General features: G+C 43.0%; 1 protein-coding gene across 2 annotated transcripts in view; it reads right to left on the minus strand.

The window, feature by feature from the left end:
* Positions 1 to 18,584: 18,584 nt before the first annotated feature.
* Nedd9 (neural precursor cell expressed, developmentally down-regulated 9) overlaps positions 18,585 to 21,680 on the minus strand; it is a 104,748-nt gene continuing 101,652 nt past the window's right edge. For both annotated transcript variants that reach the window (XM_048799792.1, XM_015494011.2), the window contains exon 7: positions 18,585 to 20,927. In XM_048799792.1, the coding sequence (XP_048655749.1) occupies positions 20,418 to 20,927 (510 nt within the window). In that variant the 3' untranslated portion in view covers positions 18,585 to 20,417. The remainder of the gene's footprint in view (positions 20,928 to 21,680) is intronic.

Below are 21,680 nucleotides of genomic sequence, written 5' to 3' on the forward strand. Positions count from 1 at the left end.
AAAGCAAAAAAATATTCTTAGCTTGACTTATAATTAAAAGCCAGCTAATGTAGCCAGGTGGGAGGGTCCCATTTCCCTCTTGCCTCGTGTGTCTGCTGGTCCTGAGCAGGCTCAGCCTAGGACCTGCTCTCCTGACAGCTGGAGGCTGACTTTGGTCATGACCTTGGGATTCTTGTGGGTTCCTGCAGGGAACCTGATACTCCCTGTGGCCTGCCTGGCCCTGCCTCAGGTAGGGAGGGCATCTGGTTTTGCTCTGACCACTCTTGGTTGGTGGAGAACACAGGGACCTGATTTCTCTTGTTCCTCACACAAGTCTATTTTGTACAGCTTGGCAGAAGTCCACCTTTACTGCTTATTTATTTATTTATTTTTAAAATTTTTTTTACACATCACTACATTGTAGGGCTGAGAAAGTCTCTATGATGCATTTAGCTGTGCTGTGATTTGGCTATGGCTTGTCCCACCAGGGTTCACGTGTGGGAGCTGGGTCCTCAGGGCCGTGGTCATAGGAGGCAGTGTGGAAGGTTTAAGAGGCGGGGCCTAATGGGAGGTCCTTAAGTCCTTGGGGCCTTGCCCTTGGAAAAGGTTCAGTTAGCTCCTAGGGGACCCCGGGTTGGTTCTTATGAGATGGTTGCTATACAGAAACAAGCCTGCCCCTCCACAACCTCTCCTGTTTCCTATCCCCATGTGATTGCTGTCCCCCATGGGGCTCTGTGATGCCATCCACCATAAGGTCCTCACCAGAGCTGAGCCAATGCTGGTGCCATGCCCTTGAACCTTCAAAATGGTAAGCTAAATGTCTTTAAAAGCTGCCCAGGGGATGGGGGTGTAGCTCAGTTCAGAGGTATAGTACTTGTCTAGCTTGAGCAAGGCCTTCAGTTGAGTCCTAGCATAAGGAAAATAAAAAAGTTGCCCAGCCTCCGTTTTTTGTCATAATAATGAACAGTGGATAAATGTGAGCTGTATATCCCACCTTACAATGAGTGGAACAGAGCAAGAGGAGCACAGCAGAGCCACACCTTGAACGTCCTGGGCAACTCAGCCATGAGAAGAACAGCCCTGTTCCCAGGTCCACCAGCCACCTGTTAGCAGGTATCCTACCCCAGGCAGTATTTTGGCTGAGAACCCAGCCATGAACAAGATAGACAAGCATTGCTTCTTACATGGGGATCATATTTTAGGGGCAAGAAGAAAGAAATAAGGACTCTGAGAGGATCAGGAGAGGTGAATGTGCTAGAAGGAGGCTGGCGGGGGTGGGGTGAGATGGGGGTGATGGCGGATTGGAAGTTGAAAGCTGCTGGGCTCTGGGTGTCAATAAAGAGCCCAATCCTGAGGATTTGAGAAGGGGACTTTCAGGGCAGGGGCATAGCAGATACAAAGGTTGAGGGCAATGACTTCAGGAAAGTTGTCCATGTGGTTGGAACATGTGTGGGAGGCAAAGAGGATCACGTCTTGATCTGGGTCAGAGGTCAGCATGATAATGAGGGGCAGGGCCCGTCAAGGTTCAGCTCAAAGAGTAAAGAGGAAGAGTGGCAGACGCTGAGCAGGATGAGACATGTGCTTATATTTATTTATTTATTTATTTTTTCACAGTAGTATGCTGATTTTATTTATTTATTTATTTATTTTTTTATTTATATATGACAGCGGAACACATTACAATTCTTATTACACATATAGAGCACAGTTTTTCATCTCTGGTTGTATACAAAGTATATTCACACCAATTTGTGTCTTCAGACATGTACTTTGGATAATAATGACCATCACATTCCACCATCATTTCTAACGCCCTGCCCCTCACTTCCCCTCCCACCCCTCTGCCCTATCTAGAATTTATCTATTCCTCTCATGCTCCCCCTCCCTACCCCACTATGAATCAGCCTCCTTATATCAGAGATAACATTCGGCATTTGGTTTTATGGGATTGACTAACTTCACTTAACATTATCTTCTCCAACTCCATCAATTTACCTGCAAATGCCATGATTTTATTCTCTTTTATTGATGAGTAATATGCAAATTGGTGCAGGCAATGTGGAACGCAGTATGGAGATTTCTTGGAAAATTGGAAATGGAACCACCATTTGACCCAGCTATCCCTCTCCTAGGTCCATACCTAAAGGACTTAAAAACAGCATACTACAGGGACACAGCCACATCAATGTTTAGAGCGGCACAATTCACAATAGCTAAACTGTAGAACCAACCTAGATGCCCTTCAATAGATGAATGGATAAAAATAATGTGTCATATATACATAATGGGATATGTGCTTTTAAAAGGTCGTTCTGACTCTGGTGTGGTACTGGCAGTGCACTTGGTGAGTGCAGAGGTGGGCAGGGCCAGTAGGGGGCGCTCACACTGTCTGGGAGACTTCAGCTTGGATAAGGTTGATGGGACTGAGTAAGATCCCCCTTCTCCCTGGGAGAAGGAGCCATGGTGCTGTGCCATGCAGTACCCATAGTGGCTCTTCAGGGAAGCTTAGCTTTCTCTTTTTAATTGACATGTGATGATGATACACAGTTATGGGGCACAGCATGATAATCCAGTATGTGAATATATTGTATAATGATCATATCAGGGAAATTAGCATGCCCCTCTATTTATACAGGTGACATTTCTTTGAGTCGGGAACCTTCAAACTCCTTTTTTCTAGTTCTTTATAAAAGATACATAAATGGTTGTGACCCGTAGTCAACTTCCTGTGCTCTAGAGCAGCTGATTCCTCCTCTGTTTCGATGCCTACTACCCAAACGCTCTCTCTCCTCTCCTCTCACCCTTCCCAGCCTCTAGACCCAAATTCTACTCTGTTCTTCAACAACATCAACTTTTTTCTTAGTTTCCACAAATGAGTGAGAACTTCTGGTATTTGTCTTTCTGTGCTCATTTCACTTAGCATAATACCCTCCAACTTTATTCATATTGCTGCAAATGACAGAAATTCATTATTTTTATGACTGAACTGTATTCCATGGTGTTTAAAAACCACATTTTCTTTAACCATTCATTCATTGATATGCTGAAATAATTCCGTATCTTGGCCATTGTAAATAGTAGAGCTTTGCTTTTCTTGCTTCTGAGGTCCAAGGGAAATTTCTCAGGATGGGGAGAGATCTTTACAAAGTGACACTCATGTACATTAGAATACTTACAGAAAAATGCCACTACCTTCTCCTTCATCCTCTCTGTGCCCCTCCACTTGGCTACTGGGGAGTTTCCAGCCCTCACTTATTTTGATGCAAAACCCAAGGAAGAAACAGAGAGTAAAAGGGTAAAGGAAATGGAGAGATGTTGGTCAATGGGAACAAAGTCTCCCTTTGTGATTGCCTACTAAGCAGGAGGAGTAAATTCTGGAGACTTTCAAACTCCTTTCTTCTAGTTCATTATAATGAACTATGCATACTGAACAGCATGCATAAAGACTTCAGTTAATCAAAAAGCACTGCATTTCTGAAATTTGCTAAGACAGTAGATCTTAAGTATTCTCACCACACACACACACACACACACACACACAAATTAGGTGAAGTGGTGTAGATATGTTAATTAACTTCATTGTGATATCCATTTCACAATGCAAAACATCACATTATACTTCACAAATATACAATTTTTATTTGTCAATTATACCTCAAGTAAACTGGGAGGAAGAGTCAAGACTTGAAAGAATGATCAAATTAAAAGAAGTTAGGGCAGGATTGTTCTGTCGAAGATTCAGAAGCAAAAGTCACAGGAAATGAATAAAACCCAGTCTGAATGCCAGGCCTTCTGCTGAGGCAGATCAGAGTCCAATTCCTTTTTTTTTTTTTTGTACTGGGGATTGAACTCAAGAGCACTTAACCACTGAGCCACATCCCTATCCCTTTTTGTATTTTATCAGAGACAGGGTCTTGCTGAGTTGCTTAGGGCCTCACTAAGTTGCTGGGACTGCCTTTGAACTAGCAATTCTCCTGCCTCAGCCTTCTGAGCTGCTGGGATTATAGGCGTGAGCCACCACACCCGGCTCCAGAGTCTAGTTTGATAGGCAGATGTGTCAGCTTTTCATCACTGTGACCAAAATACTTGACAAGAACAACTCAGAGGAGGAAAAGTTTATTTGGGGCCCATAGTGTCCGAGGTTCAGTTCATGGACAGTTGAATGTATTGCTCTAGGCCTGAGGTGAGACAGAACATCATGGCGGAAGGGTGTGGCGGGCAAAAGCTTCTCAGCTCATGGCAGTTGTGAAGCAGAAGGAGAGCTCAAGGAACCAGGGATACAATATATAACCCCCAAGGCATGCCCCCTGTGACCTACTTCCTCCAGCCACACTTGCATTAACACAGAAGCTTTTGGGGGGACACCTCATTTCCATACCATAATAGTAGATAATCAAGGACACCTGCGCATTTGGAAACAAACTATGAAAATGCAAACAATGTGCCACTTTGCACCAAAACCCCAAGAAAATGTTCTCAGAAAACCATCACTGGATTCCACCACATCCTGACCGTATGGGTGGTTTTCTCTAGTCTGTCATTTCCCCCTCCCACTTTCCTTCCTGATACATAAAGAAACTGGCAGATGTGACTGGATCTTCAGTACCATTATTTTTTAACTAAATGGTTGACGACCTAGCTGGCTGATAGCAAGAGGAAATGGGTGGAGAAAAAGCTTTCTGTAAAAAGACCCATTCGTGGTGCGTTCATTCCACTTTTATTTTTATATGTCATGATGTTATTTTACTTTCATTGTTTGACAAACAATAGCAGCAACAATCACATAATCCTTGGCATGCCTTATTGGATTAGCAAATTTCAATTATTATTGTAAAACCATAGACAATTTTATGACTCTTTTTGAATACAGCGGTTACATGTAGGGCAATCTGTTTTTTAAGTTGGGGTAAATTTCAGGAAAACAAAAGAGTCCTAGGGAGCTTCCCTTTCAAGTCAAGAGTCTTTTTAGATGAACTTCTTGTTTTAAAGTACTAATATAAAAAAGCGTATCACTGTATTGGCAGAACAGTGAACCCCTTTCTTAAAACAATATGTCCATGAAGCGCAGGTCTATGGTGTCACGTCGGGGCTGAGAGCAGGGCTGTGAGACATGGGGGCCAAGACAGAATGTTCCAGGTTCACAACTTGCTAGAGATTTGGCTCCATCAGGGCAAAGTGTGGTATAGCTAGAGGGACAGATGGTCTGCAGATCTTTGGAGGAACCTCTGGGAATATTTCTAACCACCCCTCTCTGGCACAGTCACCTTGAGCTGCCCTCCACCTGGATTCTTTTAGGTGGTCATCTTCCCGGAACTTGGGGGAACAACCTGGTGCTTTCTCGAAAGCCCTGCAGCATGAGTCTGGGATGGCTGAGGATAGTGCTTGCTCAGGCCCTGCCAACATTTCTGATTTTCTCAGCGAGAGACTTCGGGAACTTTGCAAAAAAGACTTAGTTGCCCCAACTCTGCTGTCTTCCAGGAGAAATTATAGTAGAGGCCAAATATAAAACTTTATCAGGTGTTTGGTAGGTAGTAAGACATTCTATGAAGTTTGAAATAGTTACGGCTGTAAGAAGACTGTTTCTGATTTTCTAATTGCTTTGCATCTTAGAACAAGGTGGACCATAAAGAATAGTATCCTCTTCCTCCACTTATTTCCTGGAAGTGCAATAGAATTCTGAAGGTTCAGTTCATGCATCAGAAGAGTAATGAGTTGTCTTTTTTACTTGTCCTTATTTTAAACTCAATATCCGATATTGAGTACATCTCACAGTTTTTGCAAAAGCAGATTTTCATGAGTAATGTAATCTCTCCCACGTTCCCAGTCCTACCTGATGAACGGAATGTGACTTTGATGGGTTGTCCAACAATTAACATACTCAATTCAGGCTTAGTCTATTCCAACATCAACTAATGCTATTTTAACCAGTCAGTGGATCCTGAGAGGAAACTTAGATTTGGAAAACTTGTTTTCTTTCTTTTTTTTTTTCTTTTGATTTCAGAATTCATGTAGTGTATTTATCAAACATTTATATAAAGGAGAAGTAGGAATGGAGACCTGTAATCCCAGTGGCTTGGGAGGCCAAGGCAGGAGTATTGCAAAATCAAAGCCAGCCTCAGCAAAAGTGAGGTGCTAAGCAACTCAGTGAGACCCTGTCTCTAGATAAAATACAAAATGGGGCTGGGGATGTGGCTCAGTGGTCAAGTGCCCCTGAGTTCAATCCCTGGTCCCCCCCAAAAAAAGAGGGAATGGAGAGATGATGATTGAAAGGCACAAAATATTTATTAGACAGGAGAAATATGGATTTTTTTTATCCTGTTGCATGGCATGGTGAATAAAGGTAATAAGAGAGTATTTTACATTTCAAAATTACTGAGTAAATTTCAAATGTTCTTACCACAAAAAAGTGTTAAGTATTTGAGGTGATGGATATGTAAACTAGCTTAATGTAATTATTATACCTCGTATTCATAAATCACAACATCACTTTGTATCTCGTGCATTTGTATAATCATAAATTATCAGTGCACAATAAAAAAGGAAAAAACCTCAATCCCTCCCAAAAAAAGTTTACATGATGACGTTTGCCAAACCCTGTTCAAAATGCTTTACCAATAGTCATTAATTCTAGTTTCAGTCTTTCAACTAGCCTCTGATTCAGTTGCTGTTATTCCCATTTAGCTGATAGGAACATCAAGGCTTGCAGAGAGATGAGTAGTTCAAGATCTCACAGCTAAGAGGCAGAGATGAAAGTGTGAAACCCACTTGCTGAGGCCAAACTATGAATGTCATATTGATGTGTTGTTGTTTTTGCTTTATATATATTCCAAATTTTCAGAAAAGCTATAAGATTCAAAATAGAACTCACCCCTTACTGAGATTCAGTAAAGGGTGAATTCTACAGATTACTGTTGATATGTATAATTTTTTAAAAATACGGCAGCATAACTATGTATATTGAGGCCCTTCATCCTAGAATACCTCAGGACACATTAACTAAGACTAGGAACATTCTCTTGCAGAACCGCACAGTATTTATCAACTTGAGTGCATCTCACACTGATCTAATTTGTTTAATTTACCATCTGCATTTCCATGTTGACAGTTGACCCAGTGATGCCCTTATTATTTCCTGCAGGGTGGAATCCAGTCTAGGGCCAGATATTTGTATCCATTGTCATGTCCCTCTGGTCTGCTTTAATCAGAAACATTTCCAGAACCTTCATTTATCTTTTATAGCAATGGTACCTTTGCAGACTCTATGTCCCCCTCATCCCACCAAAAAATATTTGTGTGTGTCTGATGTTTCCTCAAAATTAAGTGAGGAAATGCAATACTACCTAAGTAGGTGACATTGGGATGGTCTCGGGGTCTCACTTCTGGAGGCCACAGTATTTTTCTGCCCTTCACTGTTGGTATAGATTTTGGCCACTCTGCTGGGCCAAGGGATCGACCCATTTTCCCACCCTGTGAAGGCTGTTTCCTCCTTGCAGCTAGCCCACAGCAGGTCTGCGGGGAGACTGAAGCCGAGCTGCTAGACAAAGGGATCAGGGCGTGTGTGGGGTGGGGAGAGTGGTGTGGTCACCCCGAGATGTCCTAGACCTAATTAGAAAGCCTGGGCGTGGAGGAGGGAAGAGATAAGAGAAGTTAATCATTTAGCAGCTACAAGGAAAACAACACAAGACCCACTCACATTCCTGAACGGGTATAGAAACCCAACAAAATTCCAAGGACTGAAATCCCACTGTGGCAACCACGAGGGCCACCAGGTCCCTGCCAGGGCCACCAGGCCTCCAACCAACCCAGAAGCAACAAGTGCTTCTCCTCGAGGACTAGCCTCCTGTCCAAACCGTGGCCTGCGTATCCTCACCCACCCTTTTCGTCATTAGCCACTGTAAGCTCAACGTGGACAACTTGTGTTTCCTTCTTCAAATTGTTGTTGTATAAAATACTCTTAGCTTTAGGTCCTGTAGACATTCCCAACTGCCATTTGTCCTTGCTCCTCTGGTGGAGATACCTCCTGGAATCTGATGCTTTTTCTGGCTAGCATCTGTGAATTTAGAGATTTAGAGATGGTGTCTCCAGTCTGTCTGGAAGTCTGCAGCCCTGTTAGTTGTCACGTGTTGAAGACGTGACCTCCAGCTGGTGGCGCTGTTGGGAAGTGGTTGAACCTTAACTCCCAGTGGGGTCTAGTTGGAGTATTTTAGTCAGTTTTGCATGGCTGTGACCAACAAGAACAATTTAGAAGAGCAAAAGTTTATGGGGGGATCACGGTTTCAGAAGTCTCGGTTCACAGACGGCTCCATTGCTAGGTGAGGCAGGACATCATGGCAGAATAGTGTGGTGGAGGAAAGCAGCACAGGACGTGGCATCAGGAAACAGAGAGAGTTCCTCACCAAGGACAACATATGTACTCCAAAGGCACACCCACAATGATCTACCTCCTCGCCTCGCCCTATCTATCTACAGTTATCCCCTATCAGAGGATCGATGAGTTGGTTAGGCTAAAGTTCTCATAACCCAATCATTTCACTTCTAAACTTTCTTGCATTGTCTGATACATTAGCTTTGGGGAGGGACACCTAGTATCTAAACAATAACAAGGGGGACATACATTATTGGGTTGTTACCTTGAATGGTATTTTGGGACCTGGCCTGGGCCTGGCCCTTCCTCCTTTTCTGTCTCTCTGTTTCTGTTTTTCTCTCTCTGCTGATAGATTGAAACCCCTAAAACTGTGAAGAACCAAAATAAATTTTTCCTTATTTAAGTTTCTTTTCTCAGGTATTTTGTCACAGCAATGGAAAGCTGACTAACACACTCATGAAGGCCTATCCGTGTCTCAGGCATTTTGGTTAGGGCTTAGACGTTGCTCTAGGCAGAACAATTGAGGCTTCAGCATTTCTGGGCTCCAATAAGTCAAGCTTGCACCTATAAAATTAGAAGGTAGCAGAATCACCTCCTGAAAGAAAAAGGAATGGAATCTTAACCCTTAAAGCTATATTTGAGGGTCAAATATATTAACACATGTCTGAGGTTTCAGGAAAAGGCATTTCTTCCCTGAGGGGAGATTGATAGAGGGAAATCTGGCTGCTTTCATACCAGAGGCTGGGATAAGTTGCAAGCAAATGTGAATGGAAATGTGTGAGACTAGACAACAGAAGAACTTGTTCTACTGCCCCCTAAGGGTAGGTATATGTAGTCTAGGAGCTGCAGGGCTCGGGGCCAGGAGATTTTATTACAGAACAGCTTGACCCAGCATGAAGACAAGCAAGGCCCCTGCTTCCTTACATACCCAGTGAGCATCTCAACTCCTCCATGTGTTCATTGCATGTGACCAAAGATAGAAGTTAAAAAGAAAGGATAGAATAGTCTAGGTAGAAAAGATGGGAAGAGAAAAATTAGATCCATACGTTCAAGCTGTGCTATTTAGTTACTGACACTGAGCATCCAATTTGCATTTGACCTTCCTGTCAGTAGAGTAAAAAAACACACAAACAAAAAATGATCAGTTAATGATCAGTTTCTAATTTCCATGAGAAAGAGCTCATTGATTACGTAGGAAAAGCAAACACCGCCTGATGGTTAAATAGGAATACATCTGCCTATCATGTGCTATTGCTAATAAAGCTTTTCTTCCGGTCAAGGTCTTGTCAATTTTCTTTGTAATTATTTTACCTGTTGGCACCATGAGTCAGAGGTCTTTCAGTGCTGTAATATGGGGGAGGCTCAAGCCCCAGGACAGACAATAGCAAATGTGCCAGGTCATGTTGAGAGTGCATGAGCTGATTAACCCCAGAGTTATCTAAAACCATGGATTTTACAGGGTTTGTTCTGATCCCACCAACTCTGAAAAGGAGTGAGTGAAGTTTGTCAGGTGCTGTGAAACATGAAATCCACCCTCAGAAACTTATAGCAGAGAAATCATATAGCTGTCGGTCAATAGCAGAAGAGACTGAAGTAAAAGATGGAAAATTGCTTATATAAAAGGAAACAATGTAAAAATAACTCATGACCACTGTAAATCCTTTCCTTGGAAGGGATTTTAGTTTTTATTTAAGGATCCTGCAAAGTCTTTTATGCTTTAAAGGGCTCCACCCATCAATGTGGAATTGGGTGTGGACAGGTAGGAGATGGATTCACTTATTTGATTAGTCAGTCAACAAACATGAAATGAGCTCCTGTGTGAGCCAGGCCATCAGATGGAGATGAACTCCCGGTCCAAGATGCCCTAGTTCTGAAATATACAATGGAACAGAGACTTGCGCAGTCCAGGAAATGATAATATTGCTATGTGTTTGTAGAAAACTGAGCAATCATTTTAAAACCTTGCTTTCACAGTGTTGAGCCAGGTCATTATGTACATGGCTATTTCCCAGGCAGATTAGTGGTGGAATCCTTTATAAAAGCCAAATTGGTCCTCCTCACCTGACCACAAGGGGGTGCTATCTGTAGCACCCTCCAGAAGGCATCCAAGCGAACATGGCTGCAGACCTCCCAAAGCTGGGTACTAAAGGAAAAGCTTCAAAGCATCCTGGGTAGAGCCCAAAGGCCTTGTTACTGGGCGATTGAGTGCTTGTCATTTGCACTGGTGGAACAGTAAAGGACTCTTGGGAGCTCCCTTCCAACTTAGGGCAGCCATCTGGAAGGAGTAAATGCCCCAAAGTTTACCTCCTTTTGCAAGCAACAGGGGATATGATAATTTTGTCTCTAGCGGACTTTCCTCTGCACGGCCGGTCCCTACAAGTCCTCCTCTCCTCGTTCCTTGAAGAACTTCTGTGTTCTTGCTTGTTGATTTTCTTTTTGCAAACGGGATTGGAGGACCCATTATTCAACTAAACCTTTTGTCAAATCTTAGGCCCTTCCTAATGTTGACTGGACGTCTAGACAGGTAGAATTAACTGCCTAAAGGCCAGGACGACCCTAACTCAGCTTCCCATTTACATTTTTACATTGTCCTAAAATACACCCACACCAGCCCTGTGTCTTGGTGTTTCAACATTGTACAAGACTCTGAAATAAGTTGCTTCTCTACCAACATTTAAAATGTCCTATTTGCAACCTCTTCAATGGGGTACTCAAGTCACAAGAGGTCTCAGATGGTTCTGGAAAACTCTTGTTATGCTGCCGGGGTCATAAAGGAGACTCATAAACTGCTTTTGGACAATGAGGCCGGGGGAGGGAGAGCTGGTATCTTGTGTCTGCTGTATCCTGACTGCCAGGCAGGCCAGAGAAAATTAGGGGTATGTTTTCATTTAACATCATTTTTTGCTGACTCTCGTCTCCCTGGAAAATTGTCCGTGAGGAGACAAAATAAGGTGCCCTCTCTGTTAACTCAGTTTTCTTAATTACAGTCATTGGGAGATGACTTAAATCATGTTGTGAGGTATGGAGGTGATTTTTTTTTTCCTACCTCCCAGGCTGCCGAGGAATTTGTCTTAGAGACTGGCAGTGGTGAACTCGGAGATAAAAGTCAGTGTGTTAAAATTTTTCAGTTGTTCTTTCTAGCGTTTTCTCCCCTGCCTTCTGGGGAGAACAAACAAACAAACAAACAAACAAAAAACTAGCCACAGGACCAACATGTACCTACGCGTCACGACCTGGGGGGACGTAAGGCGAGTTGGACTTGGTCTTTTCCTGACTCACTTTGGGGTTTCTTGCTTGGTGTCTTGCCTTCCCTGTGCCCAGGGCTGAGGACTGCACCTGGCTGGTTCCATGGGGGAGAAGCCGGCTCGTCAGTGGATCCCCATCTAAGCGGATGTCCATGTCAGAAACCCTTCTCCTGGTTCTGTCCACATGCTCCATTGCAGGTGATCACCACCCTGTGGCTCTCGCCTCCCACACCCCAGAACCTCTCCTCTTCTCTGCATTTCTCCCCTCCATTCTAATCAAGATACCTTACTGTTTCCCCTGCAGTGGGTTCTTTGGCCCTGGGGGCCTGCCGTTCTCTGAGCTGCAGCCTGAGCGCTATTTTCATAGCAAAAGTTTGCTGTCACTCTTCACACCCCCATCTTCAGCCTGTCAGTTGCACTCAGGACAACGCTGACATCCTTCCTGAGGTTTCGAAGGCCTGGCCCTTCCCAGCCCCTGCCACCACTCAGCGTCATCCCTCGCCATCCTCCCTTCCCCCCGAGGTCCCGCCACACTGGCAGCTTCTGGGTTCTTGAACGTGGCAGGACCCTGGCATCCTCAGGCCTTGGCCCTTGTTGCCCCTCCACCTGGAAGGCCCTTTCCTCTTTCAGCCTAAGTAAGTGTTAACTCATCAGATCTCAGATCCAACAGCGTTTCCTGAAGGAAGCCGCCCTGCCCGTCGCTCCAGGGTAGGACATGGCATCCCATACGGTTGCGGTTTTCCTTAATATATATATATTTTCATTTGCCAGATTATAAATTCCATAAATTCAAGGAAAGTGCTTGGTTTTTTTTGCTTACTATTCTACGCTGAGAACCAGCTGAATCGCAGGTGTTCAATAAATACTTACAGAACAAATGGATGATTAAAGTTGTATTGGTAATAAGCAAGTTTGGAGGAAGACGAAGGAAGCCTGGCCAGAAAGGCTGTTCTGGAGGATTCTGGGATGTTGGGCAGCGGCAGCGAATGAGAGCAGAAGAGCCAGTTGCGGTTATATCTTGGGGCGGGGGGACTTAGCACCCACATTATAGACTGCGAAGAGCTTGACTTGGGAAAGAACAGTAGGTAGGTGATGTCGCTGGTGGACACAGAGAACGTGGCTGGAGCCGGCCTGCGGGTCTCCCTGTACTTGCTGCAAGGACGCAGCAGCCGGAGGCAGCCTGTCCACTGTCACTGTACCTGTCAGATAGACTCCAGGGAGAAGCCTCTCAGGGGCCTCAGGCAGGGCCTATGGGCCTGTGTTCATTTTACGGAGACCTGTGAGTCTGATCTCATTTCCTTTATGTCATTGGCTTTCCAGAAAGTTCCAGGCCAAGGTGCACAGGCAGCCCCTCCTCGGCTTCACGGACTGCGTCGGGGTCTGTCTTGCCTCTTCTCTCCCTGTCTCTCCCTCCTCCTCTCCCCTCCACTCTTCCTTCTGTAGTCTTCGTTGTCTTTGTCATCCCCTTATCACAGGCTCTGTCTCCTCCTGTCCCCTCTCTTGCCCTTTGCCTCTCCCTCCTTTTCTCTGATAGGAGATGGTCACAGGCCAAGTGCTCAGTTTCGGCCAGTCATGGGGTATTGGTGCGCCTATTCCCAGGTATGCAATTCTCGGAAGGTGCAAAAATGCAAAGCCCTGTCTGGGGGTGGGGGGCGGAATTCCACTCCCCACTCACCTCTGCGGGCCTTCCTGACCTGACCGCCAGCCTTGGGCAGCTCTTGCGGTTTCCTCTGCCCTCCAGCGAGCACTTCCCCTAAGATCCATCTCTCTGACTCCCCCCTTTGGGTGTGGCATTTCCGACCAGCCCAGGTTGTTCTGTGGACCCTGGAAAGTCGTCCCTGGATCTCTCAGGTGGCCTCCGTCTATGATCAGCCTTGCACTGTCTAAAGGCCATGTTTACTTTCTGTCTCAAAGAAAGCAGAGCCAGGTCTCCCCTTTCTTTCTGTCCCCTTGGTACCCAGCCCATTGCTGGCTGGGGTCGGGGGCTCCTCAGGCTGCGACAGTTGGTGCCTCATCGATGGGGAGGACCTGCCTGCTGTAGCCGGCCAGGCAGGAAGCGTCCAAGGGATCAATGAATCCTTGCTGTGTTTTATGTTCTCTGGTGAAGGACAATATTTCTTTTGTCATTATTCCTCAAAAATATGAAGAATATAGATGTAGTTAATGAGGTGACAATCACCCCCTCCCCCGATTGACTTTTACTCATGGGGGATTTAGGAAAACCCGTTGGTCTTCGTGGTGGGTCATGAACTACCTCAGTATTACCTCTAAGGCCAGAGCCTATTACGGACTCAGAACGCAGAACTTTCCAATGGGATCTTTTCCTGTGGGATTTGCAATGTTCCTGTGAATTGACGATAATATTGACTTAAAAACTCTGGAATATTAAAGTAAATTGGGAAATACTTTACCTCTTTTAAAAATAAGCTTTATTTAAAGAAGGCTTAAATACAAGGAAATATACCTCTTTTGCCAGGTGCAGTGGTGCACACCTGAAATCCCAGTAGCTTGGGAGGCTAAGGCACGAGGATCACAAGTTCAAAGCCAGTCTCAGCAACTTAGCCAGGCCCTAAGCAACTTAGGGAGACTCTGTCTCTAAATAAAATACAAAAAAAGGGCTGTCTCAAAATAAAAAAGGGCTTAGGGTGTGGCTCACTGGTTAAACACCTCTGGGTTGAATCCCTGGTACCAAAAAAATAAAATATACCTCCTTTAAGCATGTATTTTGGTAAGTTTTGACAAACTTATGCATTTACATAATTACCATAACAATCAAGATATGGACACTGTGCTGTCCAATTTGGTAGCCACTAACAAACTCCACATGACTATTTAAATTCAAATGAACTAAAGCTAATTAAAATTTAAATACACTTCCTCAGTTATACTAGCCACATTTCAAATGTTCGGTAGCATTTGAATTGTGTGACTATTTGATGGTGTGACTATTGCTTACCATACTGGAATGTGTAAATTACAAGACACTGCCATTATTGTGAAGGTTCTGCAATGTTGGACAATGCGGATATTAAACATGTCCATCATACAAAAGAGTTCCTTTGTGTTCTTTCCTAGGCCATCCTCAACCCCATACACTGGTCTCTAGAAATCACAGATCTGAACTCTGTATACACAAATTAGGTTTGTGTTTCATAGAACTCCATTTGCCTACTTTGCTCAGCATGGTTATGGAGGTTAATCGATTTCTGCTCTTCTTACCTGCATAATTAAGTCACTCCTTCCTATTGCTGAATAGTATTCCATTTTATGGATATGCCACCACTTATTTACCCAGTGATATCTTGATGACATTTGGGCTGTTTTTACTTTGGTATGTGTACGAATAAAGCAGAAGATTTGTTGTGCACATGTTTTCATTTTTCTTGGGTGAATGTCTATGATTGGAACTACTAAGTTGTATGGAAAATATATGTTTGACTTTTTAAAGATCATCCAACTTCACAGCTGCTAAGCTATGGAATCAACCTAGGTGCCCTTCAAGAGATGAATGAACAGATAAAGAAAATGTGCATATACTCAATGGAATATTACTCAGACGTAAAGAAAAATGAAATTATGCATTTGCTGTAAATGGATGGAACTAGAGACTATCATGCTAAGTGAAATAAGCCAATTCCCCCAAACCAAAGGCTGAATATTCTCTCTGCTATGCAGATGCTGAATCATAATAGACAGGGTGGGGGGACAGGGTGTGGTAGTAGAGGTTTACTGGTTTGGACATGGGAAGTGGGGGAAGGTCGGGGATTTGGGAATAGGAAGGACAGTAGGATGAATCGGACATAATGTTCATGTACGAATTCATGACCAGCGTAACTCCATATCCTGTATAATCACAAGAATGGAAAGTTATACTCCATGTAGGTATGATATATCAAAATACATTCAATTATCATATATAACTAAAAAGAACAAATAAAAATAAATAAATTTTAAAAATCTTTTTAAAAAAGATCATCAAACTGTTTGCTGAAATAATTGTACCATTTTATATTCCCTCCAGCAATGTAGGACAGTCCCATTCTTACTTGTTAATACGGATTTTTATTTTTATTTTTTTACTTATCCTATTAATTACTGAGAGATGGGTGTTCAATCTCCACCTATCATTATATATTTTCTGTTTTTTCCTTTCAGTTGTATTAGTTGTTGCTTCATGTATTTTGAGCCTTTGTCACTGGGGTCACACACACGGTTATAGCCTGGATATGAGGTGTCTCCCAAAGCTCCTGTTTGTGCAGGAATGTTTAGGGGTGAAAGGATTGGATCATGAGAGCTGTAACCTAAATCAGTCCACCCTGGTTTGAATGGACTGACTGGGAGGTAACTGTAGACAGTTGGGGTGTGGCTGAAAGAGGTGGGTCACTGGGAGTGTGCCCTGGAAGGATGCATCTTCCCTTCCCCCATTCCCCTCTCTATTTCCTGACCCCACCATGAGCCGAGCAGCTGTCCTCCACTGGGCCCTTCCGCCATGATGGCCTTACGTGGCCCAGAGCAGTAGAGTCTGCTGTCTATGAACTGAGACCTCCGAAACAGTGACCCCAAATAAACGATTCTTCCTTTACGTTGTTCTTGTCAGGTGTTTTGGTCACCGTGATGGAAAAGCTAACTAAAACACACACTGAAGCGTGTTTTGTTTTCTTTATGAATTGATCCCTTTAACATGAAAAGTGCCTGTTAGGCCTTGTTCTTGTTTTGCTAATAATATCTTAAAAATACTATTAGAATGTGTGTTGTACACTTTTCTATCCCTTTGCTTTTAATCTATCTGTGTGTTTTCATTTGAATTGGGTGTCTTTCAACCTACTTATAGTTTACTTTTGGTTTTTAAAGTCCAATCTGAGTATCTAGGCCACTTACTTTTTAAAGTGCTAATTGATGAAAAACAAACCATACATATTTAAAGTATACAAGTTGATGAGTTTGAACATACACATACCTGTGAAACCCTCACCACCATCAAGAAGATGGCATTTCCCGGGGCTCCTGAGGAACCTAGTTCTTCACCACTCCTCTCCCCAGGGAACTACTGATGTGCTTTGGGTCACTATAAATCAGTCTGCATTTTCTAATACTTTGTGTAAGTAAAAACATACCATATGTACTCTTTCTTTGTCTGGCTTCTTTTTCTTATAACGATTTGGAAATTCATTCATATTTGGGTTTTTTTGTTTGTTTGTTTCAATTATTTTCCTTTTTATTTCTGGGTAGTACCTCATTGTGGGGATACATAGCAACGGTTTTATTCCTTCACAAAGATGGACATCTGGGTTGTTCCTAGCTTTTACTATTAAAATAAAACAGTGATAAATGCTCTTAAATCTTTGTATGGATATATGCTTTTATTTCTCTTGAGTAAATAAATACCCAGGAAAGAAACTGCTAGGTCATATAGAAGGCACATATTTAGCTTTTTAGGAAATGCCAATCTGTTTTCCAAGGCATTTGTACCATTTCTATGATTTAGATGCATAGTGTCCCCAAAAATCTCATGTGTGAGTCACTGCATGAAAATTTAGTGGTGAAATGATTAGCTTGTGAGAGCTTTAGCCTAATCAGTGCATTAATTCCCTGATACAGATTAACTGGGCTGAAACCGCAGGCAGGTGGGGAGTGGTGGGAGGAGGTGGGTCTGTAGGTGAGTCTTTGGGGTTTAAATTTTGTTTCCAGTGAGCAGAACTCTCTCTGCTTCCCGATTGCCATATCTGAACTTCTCTTATCCATATACTTCATCCACGATGTTCTGCCTCAGGGGGGCCCAGAGCAGTGGAGTTGGCTCTCTATGGACTGAGACCTCTGAAACCGTAAGCCAAAATAAACTTTTCCTCCTCTAAAATTGTTCTTGTCAGGTCTTTACGTCACAGTGGTGAAAAATCTGACCAATACGCCAACAGTGTATGAAAGCCACTTTCGCTTCTCTTTCTCCCCAACATTTGGTATGGCTTTTATTTTAAGTAAGTCTATTTGGTGTGGGTTTTTATTTCATTTACTTATTATCCACTTACATGTCTTCATTTATGAAGTTTCTGCTCAAAATTGTTGCCTAGTTACAAAACTTTAGTTCTTTGTCTTATTCTGATACAAGTCCTTGGCCAGTACAATATATTCTCTCCTGCTCTGTGGCTTGAGTTTTGTTTTCTTAATGATCTACTTACAAGAGCAAACATTTTTAATCTTAATGAAGTCCAATTTATCAGTTCATTTATGAATTAGATTTTTTTTGTTGTTCTACTTATTAAACTTTTGTCTGCTTATGATCAAGAAGATTTTCTCCTATGTTTTCTTCTAGAAGTTTTAGAATTTTTAGTTTTACATTTGGGCCTATGATCCATTTGAGTTAATTTTTGTGTAGAATGAAAGGTAAATATTCATTTTTTTCCCCATTGAGAGATCTAGTTGTTTAGCACCATCTTTTTCCCCCAAAAGACATTTCATTCCCTCATTGAAATGACTTGACATGTTTGTCAAAAATCAATTAATGCTTATATGCATGCACAAAATTATACAAGGTATATGCAAATGCTTTTCAATAAATCTCTGTGAGATACCTGAATAAAAGAGTGGGTCAGACAGTAAACGTAAATTTTGTGATATCAATCTTTTAAAAATTCAAATATGGTTTGCTTTTATTTCTTTGTGTCTACTCCATATCACAAAAACAGAGGTCCTCCAACCTATCGTGGATGCATAGGCTTTCTGGTGAAGGGAAGCCCTCTTTTCAGATATTTGAACTTGGTAATGTGCACAGGCTCCAGAATTTTCTTCAAATGCAAATGTACTCTGAAGTGATCTCTCTTTCTCTCTCTCCCTCTCTCACACACATAGACTCTTTAATTTTCCAAAAAAAATACAGATTGATAGAACTGATAAACTGATCATAATTAAACTTTCTGAATTAGGAGGGCCCAAATCAGTCAATATTTAATTCCATGACAGAGAGAGAAACTATGGGAAAGAAAACCCAATGGCTATGAAAATAGAGATCTAAAAATTTAATGATTTAAAAATAGCTCTACATACAAAATGGCAAAGAGTAATACAGATTGAACGTTTTGGTTTTGAAAACGTGAAATGTCACCACTTTGCTTAGAACCAGTCTGTCATCTGCTAAGAAATACACACCATACAATGAAATCGACGAGGACACACTTAATTTCTTCAAGTGTTATTCATGTTCAGCAACCCCCTTCTTCCCCACATCTCCTTGTCACACAACAACACCACTTTTAATCTTCCGTAGGCAGTGCAGAGCATTGATGATCACAACAGCAATTGTTTTGAAAAGCACCTTCCATGTTTATTTCCACTGATTCTTCATCATGCTAAAATCCTGTGTTCCTCATAAATCATTTCCTGTTCCAATGATTTGGTTGTTTAAAACAAGCAAGCTTAATTTGGTCAAGGAATATATTGCAAAAGAAAATACGTTTCCAAATAGGCCAGAATCCAATTATTTCTACGGACCAAAAAGACTAAAAAACATGCTTCTCAAGTGGGCAATGCTTGGATACATTTACCCACCAGGTAGGGTGCATCCCCCTCACCAGGGATGCATCTGATGGCTGTGGTGACTGGGCTGGGTCTACACCAGCATGTGTGAGGACAGACTAAGGCATAGATGCTGTCTGTGACTAGCTGAGTTGGTTGTGGGGTGAATATACAAGGTCATCAGCCACACAGAGTTGTGAAGGTTGGATGCACTGTCTATAGCTACTGGAAATGTTGGGTCTGTACCATGTGAGTTTTAAGAAGGGCGTGAGATGAAGAATATAGCCTGGTGGCTCTAAGGGGCAATGACCAAGGAACTGGCCAGTTTCCCTCAAGTAATTGGAGCAGAAGTGCCCAAGAGAATGTGAAGTGTTGGAAAGGCCTCTACTTGACGAAACCATCCCTTCTTTTTGTGGACTATCATAGTCTGATATGACTTCATGGATCCCTGCTTCAAATAATGTTTTGCTTTTTAAAAAATTTTTTTTTATAACTCTAAAAACATTCTTTGGAAAACCTCATGGCTGAATCACTCACAAATGTAGAAGATCCAACAGCCCCGGGGAAACAAGAGTTATCCTTTGACTGTAGCTTCCTCTCAGTGTTGAAACAACCAGGCCCAGCTATGGACCTGGCCTCCTCGTAGAGTACACAGGTCTCTCCTCTCTCCAGCACCTGAAATCTCAAAGCTAAGATTAGCATATATTTCTGAAACTTGATCTCCAAGAGGGCTTTTTCAACTGGAATTGGGTATTTTGCCCTAATATGTTCCAGGCAGTGAATTTTGAAAGAGGTTTCAAAACAAGAATACAACATACCATGCCTTATGAGAGGGTGTGTGGGAGATGCACACTTGCAAATATACTAGCTTTGGGTGTGCCAGGCTCAGAATCATCACTAGTATGTGCAGAACAATATTACAACCAGCTAATACATTTTTGAAAAAACAAAACAAAACCCAAAATGCAGCATTAGGAGGTGCTGACTAAGGTGCTTCTTAATTCATGTTTTTTGTATTTTTTTTTAAATGGAATGTATCAGACAAACACCTACAAAACAAACACGAATGCAAAGGATCGGACAAGTTTCTGTACAGCTTATGTCCTAGATACTTATATGCATACATAAGAACCCCACAGGGAAGAAAATTTTTCCTGTCCAGCTCCCTGAATTTCTGAAGGTTGTCTAACTCAAAAAATGTTAAAATATTTCATTTCCATATAAAATATATACAAAAATAGATCCTATTTACAAAACCCAGATAGTATTTCCAGTTTCCCTTGGTAACAGTTCATTCAGTTCCCTCCTCCTCCCCTGTCCTCTCAGAAAGTCGCCATCTCCAGCAAAGAGCGCTTGAACAGCTGGGCGTTTCTGGACAGGTCCGTGACCTGGTGGACCATCTCCTGCAGGGCGGTGGTGCTGGGATAATGCAGGGCCGCCATCTTGGTGGCCATCACTATTGTCTTGAGCTGTTCACAGAGCTGGTTGCTGGAGTTCATGACTTTGTTACGGATGTCCTGGGCAGACACCTGCCTTGTCAGCGTGTCTCCGATGAACACCAGTTTGTGTGCACTGAGGATGACAAACTTGCTGTGTGCCACGAAGATCCGCGGTGGCTGGGCCGAGCTGACACAGCTGAAGAGCGCGTCGATGGCATTGAGGAGGGAGATGAAATGGGTCTCACACTGGTCATAGTAGAAGCAAAGCAACTGCCGATCCTGGGCCCCCGCACCACTGTTTGCGGTCGGGAGGCTCTGAGAGGGCTTCCACTTGGACATGTCGTTCTCCACTGGCTTGGTGATTTCTTGTTCCAACAGCTGGAACTGACTCAGCTGGAAAGAAGACAAAAGCAGGTTTCATTCAGGGGAACACATTGTAATGGAAATGACCCCTGGGTGGAAATAAGGGATGGGGTTTAATCCTTGGTGGGCGTCAGATGCCTATTGGCTGTGAGGCCCTGTAAGTTGCCTTGCTTTCCCAGCTAGGCCATGTAGCTCTGGGGAAAGGTGATCCCCAAGGACGCCTCCTGCTCAAACCACCAGTCCCCTCTGCCTTCTGGCTGGAAGGCAGCTTAGGGTGTAAACCCCAGCCTTGTCCCCTGTACCTTTGGGAAGGTCAGGTGAACTAATATTTACAAAGGGCTCAGAAGAGCGCCTGGTGGATCATGGGACCTGTGTAAACATTTATTACATGTTGAGCGGTGGCAAGGGAAAACCAAACATAGTGATCTTTTTGTCACTTAAGTCACCAACAGTTTGCCCCTTGGGGAAAGCCTTGACTGTCTCTGAGAGCAGCTTAGGCAGAATGACAATTCATGATTCTTGTCTGCTTCTCCTACTCTTTCTGTCAAGACTTATAGTTATATTACAATCCAGCACTAGAGACACTAATGCAGATAAATGTCCATGCACTGAGAGAGAAGATCACGGCTGAGGACACTTGAATGCTAGCTGGCTGTGCATCCTGGTGGTAACAGCCCCCTGAGCTGTTAAAAGGGCCTTGAACAGAATGGTGTTAGCTTTCTTATTTTTCTCCTCATTTTCCCCAACTGGTGTATTATTTAAATTGCAACTGAAATACTTTCT

The sequence above is a fragment of the Marmota marmota genome, unplaced genomic scaffold (genome assembly GCF_001458135.2).
Source record: "Marmota marmota marmota unplaced genomic scaffold, marMar, whole genome shotgun sequence".
Taxonomy (NCBI): Eukaryota; Metazoa; Chordata; class Mammalia; order Rodentia; family Sciuridae; genus Marmota; species Marmota marmota.